This window comes from Apteryx rowi, unplaced genomic scaffold (assembly GCF_003343035.1).
Source record: "Apteryx rowi isolate R43461 unplaced genomic scaffold, aptRow1 scaffold_57, whole genome shotgun sequence".
NCBI lineage: Eukaryota > Metazoa > Chordata > Aves > Apterygiformes > Apterygidae > Apteryx > Apteryx rowi.
Genome location: NW_020450838.1, coordinates 1,831,627 through 1,852,139, shown reverse-complemented (window position 1 = coordinate 1,852,139; position 20,513 = coordinate 1,831,627). Strand labels below are relative to the sequence as shown.

Below are 20,513 nucleotides of genomic sequence, written 5' to 3'. Positions count from 1 at the left end.
TCCTTCCTCCCTTCCTGCGGGGCAGGTGAAACTTTGAAGGCTCTGAGACTAACATGTTGTCACAGTTGATTACAGTTTTTACWCTGAACAGCTCTGGAGAAATTCAAAGCTGTTCAATTCCCTGACATCTTCCTTCAAAACTGAGACTGAGTATCCCTCTCTGCTTGTTCTCCCAAGTCACTCTTGCACTTTCTTGCTCTCCCACTGCTGCCTGGYAGACAGGCTCTGCCCTCCTGGGAGAAATACAGTTCCTGGGGGATTCCCAAGCCATGTGGAAGCGCAGGAGCTTGGCAGTCTCACAAAATAGTGCCTGTTCCTCTGAGATTTTGCTGAAGTCCCAAGATGTTTCCATCATTGCTGATTTGTTGTTAGGTCCCACTGCAGCGCCGAAGTTCACTAGCCTCTTGTCGGTGGGTTTTATACTCTTTAAAAACATAACACCTCAGTTTTCTCTTCAGGGAAATTGGTTCAGTAATGCTTGCTTACTTCTTAGAGTGGAGGACATGAACAAAATATATTTGTGCCTGTGAAACCTAAATAGGAGAAGCTGTTGAAGTGCAAACTATGATTATATTTTTAAAGGAGGTTTTAAAGCTTTTGTTCATGTCTTTTCTGTAATGGAATTATTTCTGGAGGACAGTGCTTTATGAGTTTAATTACTGAAAGTTGCTTTCTAGTCACTAAACTCCCATTGTTTTGTATTGCAGTTCTTAAATCCACTTCTTATTCTTGTCTTCATCCCGATTTTTGACCTTGGGCTCTACCCACTTATAAACATGTGCAAATTTAATTTCACGTAAGTACTTTGGGACCCTGCAGAYGCCTTGGTTTTAATTCTTTAGCAGCAAGTGTTCGGAAGAATAGCTTTTAAGGAGAGGAAACAGAAATGCCCATTCACTCTATCCAGTACTTGCATCTACTGCAGCTTATCTGGCAGCATCACCATCTTCCATAGGCTCTGGAAATTCCAGAGGAAAATTTAATGATGTTGGACTCTGCTCTCATCTAAAGGGAAATGAGTTGGGAGCCTCCAGGTCTTGTCAGAGCATCCTGTGTTGTTGTTGATCTCCTTGCCAGCAAATTTTCCCTGAGAGACAACGTGAATAGTCCCTCTCTTAATTTGATCACCAYGTTCTTCATTGTATCTCCTATGCTACTCTGAGATAATTCTCTCCCTGCAGCTCCCCATGGGGCCAAATTCACTTTCCCACATGGACCACGTGGTCTTTTGAGAGCAGATGTCACATTAGGATCAGAAACAGTGGATATGTAAGGAAATCTCCAGTTTGGCTCAAGCATTTTAGCCCAAGTCTACATTAGCAAGTAGTACAGTGTAATATGAGCAGATCTGTAGGGCAAAACATTTGGTGCTAGGGCCCAATTTATGCATTTGGGGTTTTTTACTTCAGACTAACTGTAGCCTGACTCTGTGGACTGATGCCCTATTAGCAGGGGGAGTATGTTACATGTTACTCCTGGAGTGCCTCTGCCACTTTAATTCCAGCTGAAATGAACCCAGTTTGCATGCCCTTACAGCGCTCCTCAGTGTGAACCGAAGTGTGGAAAGTGGGCGTGACTGGGAGATGGGCTTCAAAGGCATGCTCCTGATCCAAACTAAAATGCTAGGTAGACAAAAACACATAAAATGGGGACAGAAGGAGCCTCAGCACCCATCCATTCAATGTGCTGATCCTCTGCTATTATGCTGAATTATCTGTGCCTAAAGATGTATGAAGAAAGTTRTTGTCTTACCCTATGATGGTACTCTTTGGAGGACACACATCAGAAGCTGTGCTTCTCCACAGTGACCTAGACTGAGCCCCGTCTTGAGAGAAGACTTTCTGCCTGATGACCAGTTCCTAGGCTAGCTCACCCAGCAGCACCAAATTCATACACCGATCAGGACTGAACACCATGCCATTTCTGTCCCCAGGATGCTGAACATTAACAGGCTCCTACCCAATTTTGCCACAGGATTGGTTGTGGAAACACAGTAGCCTGCAGGGTTCTAGCCTATGCGGCTGCAAAAATTTGTGCTACAGAATCCCAATGCAGAATCAGGCTCAAAACCAGTTTGTTTCTTAAAAGAAGCAAACAGTAAATGTTTTCCTATCCCTGGATATGTAACTGAGAGACAGAATTTGGGTCCACAATCTGTATTTAATGCAGCCCAGTGGATGTGGCTTGTGAGTCCAGAGCATTATAAAGACTGGAGACCATTGAATCTAGATCCAGATTTGTTTCAAATTTCAACAACTCAGTACTCAGTTTGGACCTGCCTGGCTGGTCCTATTTTAATCTGTTCTATATCAGATTATTTCATGTGACTCTAGTAAAGTTGCASTAATTTTGCTCCTTATTCTCTAGAAACGTACATGTATTGGCATGAGGAATAACCCAGAGTGATGACACAGATGGTCAGAAATGTTGATGACAGAAAATATACATTTTTCTACTCCTCATGCCTGCTGCTAAATAGCTTGCTACTTTACTTTTGCCTTTCCCAAAAGGGACTTGAAGATGTATCATTTCTAGTGCTTCTTCCAACATTGCAGGTTAACATAATGCCATGAGCTATTCCCACTAGAAGAGCTAGGAACAAGATAATATGAAACTTGCAAGTAAAGAGCTTTTTTTCATGGCATATCAGTTTTAATTGGCCTCAGTGCTGGCCTCATACAGAATAATAGAATAGTTTTAAGTTAAATGATTGGTAATTTAAACAGCGCATCATCCCCAGTGCCACCTKTTGGACAGTTTATTACATGACTTTGGCATATCTTTGACTCTGAGGAATGATATTCTATATTTTAAATTACTTTTTTTTCTTAATGGCACCTCTTTCATTTGCTCCACAGACCTATTAGGAAAATGGCAACAGGTATGATCCTTGCAGGGATGGCGTTTGGACTTGCAGCCATTGTAGAAGTCAAAATAAATGTAAGTATAGTACAAGAGATTACTCAGAAATCCCTGGCTTTCACTGGGGTATTTTTATTGATCTTTAACATGTTCTTTGTAATTAAACATACTGATCCAATTGCTATTTAAAAATCTTACTTTGTCTACCTTTCTTTCTCGCTCTCTCTCTCTTCCCCCCGCCCCCCCTTCTCTGTCTCTCTCTTTCTCTAGTCTTTGCAGTTTTGCTGTGCCGGTCATCTATATTGGTTTATATTCTATAGCGATTTCCGTCACCAAAGTGCTTTGACAATCATCTAGTTAACGCTAGTGGTTAATTCCAAAAAGGTAGTCTGTTCTCTCTTTTATCTCTTGAAGTAGTTTGCCTGTATTTTGCTGCTTTTTTTTGTGTGTTTCAGTTTTAGTCATTGCCTGCTTTAGGGCGGGGATGTGTTTTACAAGACAAATTTGTGATGCAGGTGAATGCACTCACTTCCACAGTCACAGGTATCAGGGACTGCTCGGCATCCCCAGCCAGGGTGCCAGTAAATCTCTTGTAAACTCGATGTTAGCCCCTCAAATTCGTTTCTGGCCTGAGACCAGTGCTGCACACTTTGGCCAACCTTTGGCTTAGAAAAGTTACTGTAGGATTAATTTTTAATGCTTCCGGGTATACTTAAAATGCTCTGTTACAGAGTGGCTGGTGCAAAGCGCTGGACTGACGTTTACCTGTTCCTCAGGTGAATCCACTGACAAGTCTCCACTGAAACAAGACTCTCTGGGTTCAGTGCTCCTTTCTGATCTCCTTGCTTGAGCACAGAAATGTTGTCATTGCCACTCAAAGCAGCTCTGTCCGAGCACTGAAAAGCTCCTCTGTGTGGAGGGATGGTGGCTTAGAGAGATGCCCCCCTGCCTGTGCATGGAAATTATAGCCTAAAGGCTGCTTAAAAGCTCTGACAAGGAAGGAGGTAGGAGGGCTCACCCTTGGCTTCGCTGTTGGTAGTGCAGGCAACAAGCCACAGTGACAGGGTTTGCTGGTCATGGATTGTCAGGTCCAGAGCAGCATACGGGCATGGTGACAACAGGATCATCATATCTTCTCTGGTAATGTCTCCCTGCCTAGCTAGATTCAAACTGCCTTGCCTGCAATACCCAAATTATGGCATGAGAGAGAAAAAWTTAATAGCTCTAAAGTATTACTTACAGCTACCTGAAAGTAAAGTGAGGAAAAAAGGGGAAAAAAATAGTTTTAAGTCTGCAGGTAATACAAGTAGAAAATGATTGAAGTACTCTTTCTAGGAAATAATTCCTGATAGAAGGGATACATCTGTGCTTCAGACATCATCGTCCCTCTCTCAGAAGACAGAGAGCAAGAACTATACAGTGTGCCATTAGATAGCATGGTGTTAAGTGATTTAAAAGCACCAATTACAGACACAGCTGGAGCTGGATTTTCAAAACTGCTTAGCTTTTGGCCTAATTCTTTTCCCAGTCACTGAGTGCAATGGGAAAAGAATTGTTCTGGTCAGTGCTTTTGAAATCCTCATCTAATGCTAAGCACAATTTTTTCCTTTCTGGTATGGCAGCTGGTTAAATCCAGGCACTTGGAAGCTGTGTAATGGGAACAGGGACATGGTTCTACCTGCCCAGCAGTAGGGTAACCTATGCATTTAATAGTGTGAAGAGCAGTCTTTGTGAAGAATGGTAGGCTATAGAGCTACTATGAAGAAACCTCCCTAAATAAGATTTATGTTCATTTGTCTCTTAGTGCAACTTCTGTTGAGGAAGGGATGGAAAAGTGTCATTATGGAGAGGAACACTATCATGACTAAAAATGAAGAGATATTAAGAGCTCTAATAAAGCATATAGATAGCACTTAAAGCCTTTTATTTTAATTAGGAAACCGATATGCCTCAACTTGTCCCAAAAGAAAGTTTAATTCAGGTCCTGAATTTGGCAAAGAACCCTGTTCAAGTGACAATCCAAGACCAGCACCTATTTCAGCAGCCCACAGAGGCTTTTCAGGTAAGTGTATGTGTGGGGCTGGAAGGCCTGACTCACAGTCCCTTTAAAGTTGGATTTTTTTTCAGCTGCTCTTCAATAAAGCCCATAGATGCTAGAGCATGTTCTTCTCTGCCTTAGAAGTGCGTGGGAATGGCTTTGGAGATGTGACACTGTCTTCAGTGACCAGATGAAAATGGAAAGTTTGGAGACATAGTTCCATTGCAAAGGAGCAAATGACTAACTGCATTCATCTATAATTAGGAATAAATGACAGTTGTCCCGTGTGCAGATATTTTGCTTCAATCTCTCAGTGCTCRGACACTAATCAGGCATTGCTGCTGGGATTTGGATTACATATGAAATACGTTTACCTGCAAAGGAGAAAAGGGAAAGCAGTTAATTGGGCTTGGGCATTGGAATGTTTCCCATTTCAACTCCCAGATTATGTTAAAGAAGAGCCTGGTTAGGGACTCGGTGTGGCAGTCTGTCGGCCGTCAACTGCCTGCCACAATCTAAATGTCCCTTTGGGGCAGACCAGGGCTGGAGGAAAGGGTAGCTGTGTATGCAATACATGCTCCCTGGCCTCTAGGTTGTATCCAGCAAGGGGAGATACTCTGAGCTCTGACTAGGACCAGCCTAGAGATTGCAGGGCAACATAGGTCCTTTGCTGTAGGAGGGGAAGCTTTCAGCCAGCTCTGGCTGTTAACCTCTCTTTACAGGCTCCCTTGAAGAGAGGATAGGGTTGCACTTGGTGGGAAGAGTCAGAGCCTTTCTCAAGCGCAGAAAATGTATAACCAAGTTTGTTTTCTTTCCACAGAACCCAGCTGAGTACTCAAAATTAATATTGAATGGAGAGCAGCAGAGCCTTCACTTCACCCTGCAACATCAAGGATTGTCTCTTGGTTTTAACTACACCGTGAAGGAAAAATCAGTATACAGCTTAATTGTTTTTGAGGCAGAAGGAAGCCTATCAAGCCGCTTAGTGAGTGTGGGAGTGAAGTGTAAATACAGTATTAATTCAATGGCTGTGATGATACAATGGGTAATGGGGTAATAGGTTCATTAATTCATTTTGCTCAGTTGCAGGGTCTGTCTGATTGCTCTCAGATGCTCTAAACCTGACTTCTTAGCTAGCGGCACTGGATCTGTACACATTTCTGCTGGTTGATTAATAGAGGTGTTATGGCATCTGAGGGCTACTGGGCACAATTTAATCCAGTGAATGGTGCAGTGGGAGAGCAGAATAATACCTGCTAGGCAGTAGAGCTTGAGAAAGCTGGGGAAGCAGAGAGCCRGAGATTTTCCCCAAAAGATGGTTCTATAAAGCAAAGACGTTAAAGAGGCTCTAGGGCTGGGCATGGAATAAAAACATCAGGGCAACGTTCCTAGGTTTAGTTATTACAAGTGTTTAGTAAAAATGCACAGAAGGCCCATTCGTTTTGCTGAACAGAATAAATGATTAAATTCATTTCAGCCTCTGCGGCAGAGCTGGCTGTGTTGGACTTTTGTGTATTGCTGCAATTGTAGAAAGGTATATGGGATGTATAGGGCCAGATTCTGATATCTTTTACATGCAGCTGTACCTCAAGAAGCTCCCTTGAAACAGATGGTGTTATTCCACATTGTGATGGGTGTGTATGTGTGTGTGTAAATGCCATCAGAATCTGTCCTCATGCTAAAATACCAATTCTGTCTGCAGTTTCTCAGCCTTCTGCCTCGCAGGGTTGCCACTCCAAGCATTCAGTATTGTACAGCAGAAATCATATAACTGTTTTAAAAAATGTGGGGTTTTAACAATTTATTTTTGCCTAAGGTTGTTTTTTCTTTGCTGTTGTATGGTTTGGAGCCTGCAGCGTGTTTTCATACAATGATGTTAAGCTTTCCCTGTGATCCTGATGATATGATTGTGTGCTGTTTCCTTAAGAAATGGATACTCATACAAGGATTTTCACACAGTCCTTGGATTCCAGAAGCTGGCACTTTAAAAGGAAAAACAAAGCAGAAAAAAAAAAGGCACCACAAGGCCTGTGGTAGAATAGCCAGTGATAAAAGCCCAAGATAGATTCCCAAGGGATGAAGTCGTACAGAATGGGTTGTCTGGTGTATATTCAGAAGAGTTTTAAAAGCCTACCTGCCCATGCTGAGAATCACTGCTACCCCCATTGTGTGAAATTTATAACATTATAGTCAAAGTTGCACTTTCAGTGCCATGCCAGGCTGTCATGGGTTTAGAATTAGCCAGTACAGCCACAGCCTGTGAAGAGAAAGCCTGAGACGGGCTGGAGCAAAGCTGCTTTCTGGATTAGGTRCATCCTTGTGCTGCCCCAGCCATCCAGCCTGAGTTTGAATTAATACCTGCCCCTGGCACGGGCAGGCCCCCATGGGCTGGSGAACAGCAGTGCTGTGGGATGATGCCATTGACCCATCATTTCTCAGCTCTAGGTAAGGGAGGAGTGGAAGCCAGCAGGATAAATTATACTCACTTTCCAGCATTGCAACAAAAGGAAGGCAATGCCAGTGTCACTGCTGTGTCACTGGGCTTGCCCTGGGTGAACCATGTCCCACCCCAGCCTCCCTCACTACTAGATTTGGCACCCTCGGTCAGGTGGGGGTGCTTTTCTGGAAGGAGCCAGACTGAAACTGTTTTCTTCTCCTTTGTGGACTTTCAGGGGACAGGTAATAAATTGGAGAGTCTGGGGATCATCAATGAAAGTGAGAAGTAATTTGGCCTGTCTGCATCAAGTGTTAATCCCCACGTGTCCCCTTCTGAAAGAAATGCTGTTGTTGTTGATTATCTATTGCTCTGACATTTATTATTCACTATGGCTGTTTATTACTTAGGGCACATTTTATTATTTGTGGATCAGCATATCACACTGAAAGTACAGTAGACATTTTATGGGTATGTTGGAATTCTGAATCCTTGGTCTTAGCTCAGGGTTTAACATCAGGACTAAAATGGGGAGAAAAAGCTTGCAAACTTTTAAGAGAAATCTACCTTCCAAAGGCCCTTTGGCTTGCCTGTGTTGCATCTGTGGGCAGCACAAATTGAGACTCCTCTGCTGACTGCAGTCAACATGGCACAGCTGAGGATTTCTACCAGCTGAGAACCTCACTCTATATTCTTTTTGTGTGACTTACCATCTTCAGGACAGAGGCTGTGTCTTTACTGTCTYCTCTCAACAAATAGGCCCTCCTCAAATGGGGGTAGATCATATTATTAACTATCCAGCTGATAAGGAGAGTGAGTGAAGTGTGGTGACTGAAATAGTAACCTAGGGATCTCTATTGGCTTTAAACTCCGTGCAGTCTGTGACTACGCCGAGAATGAAGGGATGGAAGTCACTCAGGCAATTGCAGGTTTGGTATGAGTAAGGCACTCATGTTTAACTGTAAGTAACTATTGGGACAGGGTAGTGTAGATAATGCTGTCTTGCTATTGTCTGATCAAGACGAATACTTTTTTGGAGGGTGTTACATACCTCAGTAGAAGGGTGACTGGCTGGAACCCTGTAGCCTGTGTTACACAGGAGGTGAGAAAAATAGTATGATCTTATCTTATGCCCTTGGTGGAGCTGAAGTCAGCAAAAATTTTGCCATTGGCTTGATTGTGCCAGGACTTCACTTCTGTGGCCTGACGTAGAGCTTATATGAGAGTCCAGTTGACTTCCATGGGCTCTGCAACACATGCGCAATTCCATAGACACTAGTATTCTGCTACATGTTGTTTATAAGGCAATATTAATAAATGTGTTTGATTTTTTTTTTTCCTCCCTCTTTAGATTACAGACTTGGAAGCAAAGCCAGAAAACGGGTTGGCAGCGGTTAGGTAGGAATTGCTTTTTGAGGATTTGGGGGTGAGGGGAACTGCTTTTRTCTAATGTGAACTGTATATAACATAACCCAGATGTTCTCAGGTTGGAATCTAATCCACATTTCTTATGCAAGAAAGATTCAGGTGTCAGCTGCTGAGGCTGACAGCATGTCACATCCCACCCTCATCATGCAGAACTGAACATTATTACCCCTTACTGCTTAGCATAGTCTGGGCTGAGATGGTGACATGAAAGATCTCCTCCCTTCCAAGGGAGGAAAACTTTGTCTCCCTRTTTCGCATCTCGTTGGGAAAGAAAGCGAAGAAGTAATCTGGAAAAGAGCCCTTGTCATTTGTCCTCTGCAAACCAGCCAACCTATGATGTTCACTTATCCCATCCTGCCTCATGCACAAGTGGCTACTAAATCAGATACAGCAACAATTTACATCCTCATTAACAATTCAGCTGGGCACTGGGCTCTGCTGAGCCAGCTACTCTACTTTCCAAATTTCAGCTAGTCCCTGAACAGTCCTGTGCTGAGCTGCGCAGACATGCTCTCTCACTGAGGTCACGGTTACTTCCAGCGCAGCATCATGCGGTGTATATGAGCCTGCTGAGATGCAGAGGCAACAGATTTGTAAAAACAGGGATTCCAGATGGACCTCTGGAGGATTTCAGCGGGCTGAAAATTAAAAAAAAAAAAGAAAAAAAAAAAGACCTTTAAGTAGTATAAAACACTGTCTGACTCCCATATCCAAAAGCGTGCATTGATAGGAGCAGGAGAGCAATATTTCTTCATTGCCCTGTGTTTATGAAGGCTGCTACTAACTAACCTTGGAAACTTAATTAATAGCTGCAGTCAGGAACAGTTTTTATTTTTCTGTGACCAATTTTGACAGAATCCTGAAACTTACCCTTCAAAAATTTGTAAAGAGGTTTCACTAAGAAGATGCTCTTTTTCCACTGAAAAGTTACTTTTTTAAGCACTTGACTATCTTCAGGGATTTTYCCCCCATATTAACAACTGAAAACCAAGATATTGATACAGAGCCAGATCAAATGAGAAGTGTTTGTTTTTTTACTAATAAATTTTCAGTTGTCAAAAGKAAAACCTCTTTTGTGTGTGGAAAAAGTAAATTGTGGAAAAAAAAAMCCATGCATATTCCCATGGAAATTTCAGTTTTGATGAAAATATCTTAGATTGTCAGAAAACTCTTTCCCACTGCTAGAAACTCCTTGAAAAGTGTCCTAGCATGGCACATGCTTGTCAGGATACTCACCTTTCTYGTGTAGACAAGCCCTGCTTTCCTGGATGGCCTGTGACTCTGGAGTCTTGGAGGAATCCCTGAAGGTATCTGAGAAGAGATTGCCTGTGAGTCCCCTACCCTGTAAAAAGTTATTGTCACTTTACACACATGAGAGAATAAGAGGGTAAAATTATACAGCAATGGGAAAACTAATGTTAAATCAAAAAAACTGGGCAAAAGATCAGGCTAAAATATTGGTAGCTTGCAGGAGAGGCTGGTATAATCTTATGGAGTTAGAGTGCTTTGGGAGAGAAAGCACACTTCTTAGTGTCTCGTATTATGTTTCTCTTCCCCTGTCTAAGACCCCAGTGAAATATGCTTTCTTTGCAGATTCATTAATGGTTTGAGCCAAGACGTCAACCTCACCGTTGACAGCAAACGGTTCATTGCCATTCAGAAAAACTACAGCGTTTCTGAGTACATGCTGCTGGAGAGGGACAAGTAAGTTTCCCTCGTGCTAAAGGTCTTTGCTGAAGCCTTTCCTTGGGTACGTTGGGACTTTTCTCAGGCAAACAGCAGAAAATTTTATCGCTGCTGTCTTGACATTTGATTGTGAAATGTTTGTTAACATGGTTTGTAAAAAAGCAGAAGTATCAGCCCTGCATAGAGCAGGAGCTATGGGCCACTGGTGTGTGTGTGCACAGAAGTACCATGCAGGGTGTTTAAGCCACAGGACAGCAGATCAACATCTGTGACTGATATGTAGTTGAATAGATTCAGCCTCCAAAGAGTGTCTGGGATAGCTCCTTTCCCATGGGTATTATGCTTTGGCTAGATTAAGATAAATCAGCAAGGACAAAGCTTAAAAATTGTATTTGCATGACATGAGGATACTGACATTCCCAATTAGGGCATGATCTGAATTTTGTCAGAGCCAGGTCCAGGAAATCTTGGGAACCCAAGAAGTCTTTTGAAGAAGTCCAGATACTGGGCTTGACTTTCTATGAACTTTTATTCACATTATGTGGTGGACTGGAGGGAGAAGACTGTCTGATCCTGTGTGTGTGTCAGCAGAGTGCGGTGGGAGATAGAAAAGTCCCCTCTGCCATGTGACATCTGCTCTATCTTGACATTCTCCCAGGCCCAAGCTGTTAGTGCCAGGATGTTCTCAGAAAAAGGCTAATTCATATTCCATGCTACAAAGTGTTGGTATGTGGACTGGTAATATCAAGTAACATCACATGGCATTGCAGCCTGGACTCATTAGACAGGAGCTCCATATGGCCTTGGGTTTGGCAGCATTGGAGCTGGCTCTCTAAGGGTATTTCTGGCCTCAATAATGTTTCAAAACAAGCTTTATGGCTTTCCTCTGCATCACCTCCATCCAAGAAATTTATTGGTGCAATTTAGTAGGATGCAGCAGCCACTGTTGCAATGCTGCTGAGCCTCTGTGCCATTTCAAACATCCAAAACCAGAAGAACAAATACGAAGGCTAATTTGCTTTTTGAAAGAAAATTTCTAAGGGGCTTGTGGGTGCATGTCTCTCATTTCCTGAAGACTGCCTGGGCCTGGCTAACTTGTCTGGCCCACAGTTCCTAAATGAGTGGAGAAAAGTTTTAGAAGGAAAATAAACCTGGGAAAAATAAAGAAATCAGTGCTAAAGAAATCATTTTAAAAATGCTAGCAATTACTCAGGTCGTTACATGAACTCTAATCAGTGCCTAAGTATTTCTGGAAGGAAAAGACAGCAAGAGCTCTAGTGATCCACTGACATAAACATGATGGCAGCTTTACATTATACATCCTCCCTAGTCCGTCGTAGGGGCCTTTTTGATAGCTCTGCTCTGTGCTCTTTGTCTGTGAGACTAACCAGGAAATACTGTACTTTGTTCTTGTATCAAGATATGATGACGGAAGGTGTATAACTGAAGCGGGGGAGTTCACCTTGGATCTAGGGCTGCTCGACTTTGGCGCATCATACACTGTTGTGATAACTAATGTAAGTGACCTTCTGATGGTAACGTGCTGGTTACGTTCTAGTCTCTGTCAACGCTTTTGCTCTTGCACTGGGGACTCTCACATGCTTTCTCCACCCTGTGAGACCTGGACAGTAGCTATTTAAAAGCGGTCTGTTATATGAGGGTCAGTAAAAGGTTTTGGTAGTTCAGAAGCAAAGGGTGTGGGCAGGCACTCTGCCTTACATTGCGATCTTGTCAGATCTCGTGGTTAAACAAGTAAGGTCTTTTCCTTGATGGAAATCCTCCATGGAAAGTTGTGATCTGTGGTTTGTGCTGATTTTGCATCATCCTTGTTGAATTAACATTGGCCCAGCACATTTCAAAGAGCTACTAGAGGCAGTTTGTAACACTCCAGCTAATGTTGCTTTTGGTCTTTAAAATACTGTGCCTGGCAGTACCTCACACCCAAAAAACAATGTGGAAACAGTCTTCTGCATCCTCAGGCTTTACTTTCTGATCCGAAGGCTGATCTTCCAAGCCTTGTGCGTTAGGTGTGTGGGGGGAAGAGGGACAAAGTGTTGAGGGAGGTTGGTGAGATGGTGATTGCACATCTGTCTTTCCTCTTCTCACTAACGTCCATATAACTCATTTGGGACCCTAGTGCAAAGTCAAGGCATGGTTTTTTGAATGACCAGGCCTGATGGGGTTTGATCACTGCTGAGAGGGGTGGATTCCTTTGACTGCCTGCCAGCCTCTAGGCGTATACTCCAACCCTGGTCCAGCTGGCAGAAGCCAAGTAGATGAATGTGATCAGCTTAGTTCCCGTTTTAACCTTTCCACTGCACAGACACACAGACAAACCAGGTCTGGCAGGGCACACTGCTAAGCTGCCCTCTGGGGCTTTGACTGCTGCGTTGTGATGAGCAAGTGCTGTCAGCTACTCCCTGACAGTAACACCTCCCTGTTGGGCAATTAATGGGAGCTGTCCATGTCTGCAGAGCCCAAATATGTAAGGGGAAAAAATATAGCTCCAAAGCACCTGGCTTTTTTTTTTTTTTTTTTTTAACTCCAGTAGCTGGAGTGGGATACACAGTCCTGGAGGGAAGAGACAGATGCTGCCATCTGTGAGTGCAGAGATTTAGGTACATAAACCATACACACTCTTGAAGTGATGCTGGCCAGACCCTTTCTTCATGGCCACAAGCCTCTTTGCCAGATGAGGAACTGAATGTATTAGTTGTGCTAAGAATATGGAACTAAGAGTATTGCCCCAGAGTTTCTGCCAGTGCAGCTGAGTCAGGGCCAGTTGAGGTAGATGTGTCCCATTCAGTGTGGGCAGGGATTCAAGTCTGTGGGTCCCATCTGCAAAAGTCCCTTCTGTAGCCATGGCTGCTCAGGGGTGGCTCTGTGCCTCAGCCCCTCCAGGCCCTGTCCTAGTCCTTCAACCTTTCTGACCCTCTGTTTTCTCATCTCTCGTCCTGTGGTTTCCTCCTTGTGTAGCGAGTTAATTTGCTCCAGGCCAAGATCACTTTTAATTATTACAGTGATTTGTACTGTGCCCTGCTGCTCTTCAGGGGATGCTATATAAAAGAACCAAGATGCAATGTATTAGTCTGCTAATGTGGCTGAACTGTAATACTTAAATCATGGGGATGCTGCCTTCCACCCAACTTTCCTCAGTGTGCGGTTATTGTATGGTGCTTGTGATTTTTTTTATGGGCTAGAGAGCAATACACAGCCCTTCTCTCACCCCTTTTAGCCTCCCAAAATACACTTTTGTGATCTGCCTCCCTGCATGGTGATTAAGTACATCTTGTAAACATCTCTTGTATTTTCCCAAGTACCCTCCTTAAAATGGGGTTTTCTGCCTGAAGTTATTTCAGCCTAGTGTTTTACTGGCTACTAGTCAAATCTCTCTCTGCCTCTCTGACAGTCTCTGCATCAGAGACAGTATTAATTACATCTAGGAAAGCAAACAAAAAGAATTAGGAGTACAGCTACTATATCTCTATCAATACATCTGATCTGGGACAATCTCTGCTACTCTGGGAATTCCTGAACTGGATTTGCTTGGGTGTCACCATTATAGCAAGAGTGTTGTATAGTGCCAATGAAATCAGAGCAATGACCACATGGATGCAATGAGCATTTATCCTCTCGTCCTCTTCTGGCCCTGGGAGCAGCAGCAGGTCACAGGCTCTGCACAAGTATCAGACAGGCCTTTCCCCACCTGCTGCAGAAGGCAACTCGCTGTTTTGCAATAACTCGTGTATCTCTTGTGGCACATGAACTAGCTGGGACATTTCCATGCTGTCACTTCTGCTCTGTGAAGTAGGAGTCAACCTGTCCCACTAAAAGGCTTGAATATGGCAGAGGACAGACTCTGCTTGCAGGGCAGAGCTTTGCTTCCATATTTGCTTAAAACTCATTTTGATAAATTCTCTGTGGAATCCAAGCTAAGAAGGATCTGATCTTTCACCAGCTAACCAGTGTGCCTTTATTTTYTTGCTAGATGTCTAGAGGTGCCCTTCAGATATGGAAGTCAGAAGATATCAAAGCCAACAATGTCCATATGGCTTGGCAGTTACCACAGTACTTATTAATATCTGCTGGCGAAGTGATGTTCTCTATTACAGGACTGGCCTTCTCCTATTCTCAGGTACTGCATTTAAAGATAAGGGGCTTGCGTTTAGACTTGCAATAGGTTTATTCCTGCATATGCCATTGACCTGTAGTATGTTGTTTGGCATGACGATTACTGATGTTATCTGTGCTTCAGCTAAAAGTGGGATTATAACGCAGTTTGTTGGGTGCCCTCAAGCTGAATTCATTCATACGCTGAAGATACCTGCTCTCAATTATACTCAAGAAACCTTTTTCTGGTAAAGCTGGAACAGAGAACACAAGAGGATAGAACTTAATTTTAATGGGAAAGACCTGAATTCTGTAATATGAGGGTTTTCTCTCAGTGATATATTTTTGGTACATATTTTACAGTGGCAACAAGGCAAAAGTATCACAAGGACTACAGGATGGTCTGGGGGCTTGGCCTGTGCTTTAAGCTGAGAGACTAAAGGGGTCTTAGCCTGCCCAAGCCTGCAAAGAAGGAGCAAGGGGTAATGACAGTGTGAGGGGTAATTTGTGGTATGTTAGGCTGTCTGGGGAGAAGGTTTATGAGAAGAGAGGACTGAGACATTACAGGATCAAGAATCTGAAGCTACTCAAATTTATCCTTCGAGTAAAGTACAGATGTTTATTAATGAGGGTGATTAATCAGTGGAACAGCCTGTTGTGGGTTGCAGAAAACTTGTCATTGGCAGGAAGCTTAACATCAAGATCCAGTCTCTTCTCCCAAGGTGYGCAGCTGCAGGGCACCTGGCTCTAAAATGCAGGGCTTGTTGTGCRGGTCCCTGGGCTTCCTCATCTTACAATTTTGAATGAGGCAGGATTGGGGATGGTCAGGACCAGCTCTACAACAACAGCATCTCCTCCTTCTTCATATGTCCTCCTGGGCGATTTATTTTGAAAGCCCCTTGTATTCAGCTGTAGGGATTAATCACGGAACAGGTACAGTGCAGAGGAAATTCCACCAGCTCCCCTTAGGCTGAGACCAGGGATGCCTCCACCTAGCAGGACATCGCAGGGAAAAGCTGTAGGTGAACCAGGGCAGGAGGGTGCAACGTGATACCCACTGACCAGGCCCTTCTCCTCTTTTCAGTCTCCAGCCAGCATGAAGTCAGYGCTCCAGGCAGGCTGGCTGCTCACGGTGGCATTTGGGAACGCCTTTGTGCTCATTATTGCCCAGGCTGCACCAATGGCACAGGTATGGTTCGGCTCTTAGAACAGAGGTGATGCTTTAAAACAGGCCCTGGACAGTGCTTCTGGATATCTATGCCCTGGAGGCCCCGCAAGCCTGTGTCCAGCTCGCTTGTCTGTACAGCTCCGGGCTCCTACGCAGTGATGACATCCTGCCTGAGCTGCCCCCCAGCCTGGGCTCTGTTTGCCGATTAGCAGTGTTTCCCTCTGCCTTAATTCAGAGCCTGGAGCAATGGTCCTCTGCAAACCTCCCAGTGGCAGTAAGCAATACTGTGGCCTGCTGCAGATGTCTCATTGTGCTAAGTTTGCTAGGGCTCAGCTCCAGGCAGAAGGGCCTGAAGCCTGCACACGATGCCAACCACGTGGTGCTGTTGGTTATAGAAAGCAGCTTGCCTTCATCCAGCTAGCCCCATGGCTGGTCGGTCACTGTAGGTGTGTGGCTCTGAGACTCCTTAGGTGCCAGCTGCCTATGGCACTCCTGAGACGTGAGGCTTTGCATCAGGGGGTTGTGGTGCAGATGTTGTTTAATCYAGGGTTTCAGACTTCTGGAGCGATGGCATGAAGGTATGAACTGTGGCTGCTTTCTGGTTAAGATGTAATGTGAGACTACATGTCCCAGAGGCATCTTGCATGCTTCCCACTGCTGGAAAAGGCTCAGGCAGGTATGGTCCAGTCAAGGCAGATTTGTAAGAAAAAGTTTAATGAAACTAGCCTGATCTAACTAGTTTGTTTCAAGGTATGGCACGTATATTTGTAATTCATTACAATTACATGGGTTTACCAGAAAGCATGATGAGAAAGTTTCTATCCCATCAGCAATCTTGGAAGTTGAAAAATAACTTTCATCCAGTTCTTTAAAAAGCACTTGGAAGTGCAGAGAATTCCTTTGGACTAGGGTCCCCTGACTGGTTGTTCTTTTTTCTTTCCTAGTGGGCTGAATTTGTCTTGTTCACGGTTCTCCTCTTTGCTGTGTGCATTATTTTCTCCATCATGGGATATTTCTATGTCAGTGTGGATCCTGAGGACCTGCAAGAAAAGGAAGAGAAGAGAGAGACCCCAAGCAGAGGAAACATGATTAGTCTCATTACCCAGAAAACAAAGCTCTAACACATCATGGGTTGGGATTTTTTTTTTTTTTTTACCTTGGTAGATGGGTGGGAAAAAGAAGGGTGGGACTGGAGTTATCTTATTTTATTGCATTACAGTCTTTATTACTCAAAATGTAGCCGCTGTCTAAATGGGACAAAATAGCCCTCTTTAAAAGCAATAGGGATCCTGAAATCAGAACAAAACTCCCTGGGAAAGCTTCTCTAGTATTAAAAGCACTTACAAATAAATATAGTGTAATTTAAAACCTGCTCATCTTTCTAAGCAGGGAATAATTTTCTATGATTTTGTTTTAAACATATATTTAGGGCAGCAGGGAAGAAGGGTGGAGGGCATGCCCTATGGCAGCAAAAGTGGGAGATGCTGGGAGAAGAGGATGGAATTTAAGGAAAGAAACCCAGTATAGGAATTAGGGAAGAACAGAAGTTACAGACAGAAGATTTTTCATTTAATCGTCAAGGACTGGAAACTTTACACAGTCGCAAAGGATTTCATCATGCATCTTTCTTATGATTATTTCACCCCATTATTGCATGTTATGAGTGGTCCTGACTTATGACTTTCACCTCCAGGCCCAGATGTAATAACAGAGAATTAAATGCTGCAGGGTAAAATATTCCCAAAACACTACTGAACAAGATACACATGCTGCCATTTATCTCTCTGATCCACATTTTTTCCTCGATGTTTTTAGAGACTGATGATATTTTTTGATTAGACACAATTAGAGAATTGGTTTACACTTTCTTATTTCAGAAATCCAGCCAGTTATTTGGCATCCTCCTATATATTAAGCCTTTATTGAGCATTTCCTTTCAGTACCTGCCACTGCAGGTTAGAATATGGCTGTTTTCTCATCTTATGCTTCAGTTGTTCCCCACTGGGAAACACATTGCAGCAGTTTCTATAAAATTCCAGGCATCCTGCAGTGAGTTAAACAAGGATGCAYTTTATCATCTTTTTCAGGCTACAAAAGGAGACCATGGCATAAGAGATTTCTCCCCCCCTCCCTTCTGTGCCTCTCTACCAAACTTTGCATATACCTATTTTAGCAGAATTGTGATACAATTGTCTGATTTTTCTCACTTCCATGAAGCTGTGATTTCTTGTTCTGCACGGAAGTAATTCAACCATTGCTGATCCAGTAAAACTCCTGAGAGAGTCCTTGCCTTCCTCTGCCACTCCAAGGCCACAGCTGTAACAGGTATGGCCTAGCTTGTAACAGGGTTGACAGGAGGATCTGCAGGTTCCCTGTAAGTAGATTTAATGATACTTTCCTCTTCGGACTTGGCATTGGTCCTGTGTGGTCGCTGATGTTGTGATTCAGGAGATCATTGAAGCACGTGCTTAATTCTATCCCTGTTCAGGATAGTGCTAAGGAATATGCTTATCTTGACCTCTCTGGTGCTTTAACATGCTGCCTTGCATGGGGAGGGAGTCTTCTCAAATAAGGCTGAGAAAACCCCTCTTTTTGGTTTGTAACTCAAAGACTCACCGCATCAGACTGTTTCCTTTGCTTCCTGTCCTAAATGCTCATGAACCTGCAACAGTAGTCCTGCAGAAGCTCCTGCCTGCTGTAAGATAGCATCTGGGTCTTACCCCAGAAGGGGACTGTGGTCTCAGATAAATAACAACAGGCTGCAAGTGTGCACACAGAAACACTTAATGTGGTTCAGCTGATGTAGAGCCATTTATTAAGCTGTGGTAGCTGGATCGGGCAGCTGAATCCTGTGACTCAGTGGGGAATGAAGGGCATTGAAAGCTATGTATTAGGTCATTCAACCTGTTCTTCAGAAGCCAAGTGAGGATTATTCCCTCTGCTCTTTTCTGGTATTATTCTCTTGCCATCGTTCTTTGTGTGGATTCTTTCTCCTCCAGGCATTGTTGTTTTCCTAATCCTGTTTTATGATACACTGCGAATCAGCTCAGAGGCTGCTGAATCACTCTGCTATGATGCTCTCTGACTAGCTTCCAATTTGAACCACTAATAAAAAGCATTTCTTTCCCTCCTGCAAACAAAACAAAAATCCCCGAACTGAAGGAACGGACAGGCTCACATAGCACTGAGCAAACACAATTTAAAATTATTGGAGCATTTAATTTTTTTTATAAGCCTTGAATTTGGAAGTGGGTTGGGGTTCGAGTGCCTATGTGGTGAAGAGACAGTTGAAAATTATTGAAGCACTTTCCTTGGGAAGCACTTGGTGCATCACAGCTTGGAGTGGCGTGAGGGAAAGCAAGGTGTCCAAAGGAAGCGGTCCTCCAGACTACATGTACTCAAAAGCTTCTCTTGATTTTTTTATGTTTTGTTTCCTTAAGGGCAGCATTACCAGAATCTGTCACACGCTCTGAGTTTAATTTAAAGGAATCATTCCAAACTCATAAAAGATACATTTAGGATGTCATCTGAATCTGCTTTTTAGACTCCTGATGCCAAATTGTCCCTTTCCAAACATTTCCATGTTCCAAACCATCACCATAATGCTAGGGGGAGAAAAATTGCAGTTCACAGTTGGAAAGGGAAGGTTATGAACAGGAAGGCAATGTTATAAATAAAGTGCTAACATGAGGCCGGGGGCTGATCCTGCAGCCCCTCAGGGGAATTGCGTGCCTGAGGGAGTGTAAGGGTCTGTTCCCATTTCTCTTCCAGCTGACACAGTTACTTCCTCCCCACCTGCTCATCATCACCTGTTGGAAGTCACTTCTCCCTCTGATCTGCCTGCTCAGTTGCTGGTATGATCATGCTCATCGTTTCAGCTGCCATCATAAAGTTTTGCTAACTGGACCTATTTGATTGAAATGCACCAGCAGTCTGGAAGGATTTCCACCAAGCAAGCTGACAACCAGCCAGGACCTGCCCCTGCTGTAGCTGAGGAAGGTTGGTTTGCAAAATCAGACATTAAGCGTAGCATTTCTCCAATTTTACAGCCACCACACCATCCTTGGAGCACTTTCATTCCTTCCAAGTGCACTCATGAAAGGATCAAAGTTTTAGGACCTGATTCTGTGGAGTACTGAGGTCTCTGGGTTTTTCTTCCATGCAGTTGGCTTAGATACAGGGCCAATTTACATCCAATTTTACATCCAATTTTAGAACAGTTCCTTGCTCCTCCTGGTTCTTTGATTTGGAATCAGAGGGGAAACCAAAACAGTGATAGCTATATGAACCTGTATAGAGAAATAGCAGGCTGCCATCTGTCCAGTTTAGCCTGTTGCTGGAGGGAGTCTCAGCTGTTGGAGTTTGCCCTGAAGCAGATTAGGGAAAGCTTACACCAACTGTTGTGGAGGCTGACCTATAGAAATTATTATCTCCAGCTAAGGTCAGTAATAAGCTTAATGGAGAACTATAGGCACATTGCTGCAAAAACTCTCTTCGTGGAGACTGCAGGGGGTTGACTTTATTGTGGAAGTATATTTATGAGGGTATTTATCTATTTTTTTGAAGGATGCATTCTGATAAAGTTTTTTGTGAAGCAAACTTACCTTTGGTTGCACTAGCTGTTGTTCAGCACATCTTTTTCCCTTAGCAGATTGTAAATGCAGCAGTGTTATTTCCAGCTTTGCGTGAGATAAGCTTAAGAATGAGATTTCAAACTCAGCAAAACAACTTCCTGGCTTTCAGTTCCTTAAATTTACCTCTTCCTTCTGAGTCATTAGAATGACTTT

At 43.5% G+C, this 20,513-nt stretch overlaps 1 protein-coding gene across 1 annotated transcript in view; it reads left to right on the top strand.

The window, feature by feature from the left end:
- SLC15A2 (solute carrier family 15 member 2) overlaps positions 1 to 16,857 on the top strand; it is a 39,630-nt gene extending 22,773 nt beyond the window's left edge. Inside the window, exons 13-22 of the mRNA XM_026082228.1 lie at positions 708 to 796; positions 2,859 to 2,940; positions 4,799 to 4,924; positions 5,721 to 5,885; positions 8,686 to 8,732; positions 10,356 to 10,466; positions 11,869 to 11,965; positions 14,437 to 14,583; positions 15,643 to 15,747; positions 16,671 to 16,857. Of these exons, the coding sequence (XP_025938013.1) occupies positions 708 to 796; positions 2,859 to 2,940; positions 4,799 to 4,924; positions 5,721 to 5,885; positions 8,686 to 8,732; positions 10,356 to 10,466; positions 11,869 to 11,965; positions 14,437 to 14,583; positions 15,643 to 15,747; positions 16,671 to 16,847 (1,146 nt within the window). The 3' untranslated portion in view covers positions 16,848 to 16,857. The remainder of the gene's footprint in view (positions 1 to 707; positions 797 to 2,858; positions 2,941 to 4,798; positions 4,925 to 5,720; positions 5,886 to 8,685; positions 8,733 to 10,355; positions 10,467 to 11,868; positions 11,966 to 14,436; positions 14,584 to 15,642; positions 15,748 to 16,670) is intronic.
- The last annotated feature ends 3,656 nt before the right edge of the window (positions 16,858 to 20,513 follow it).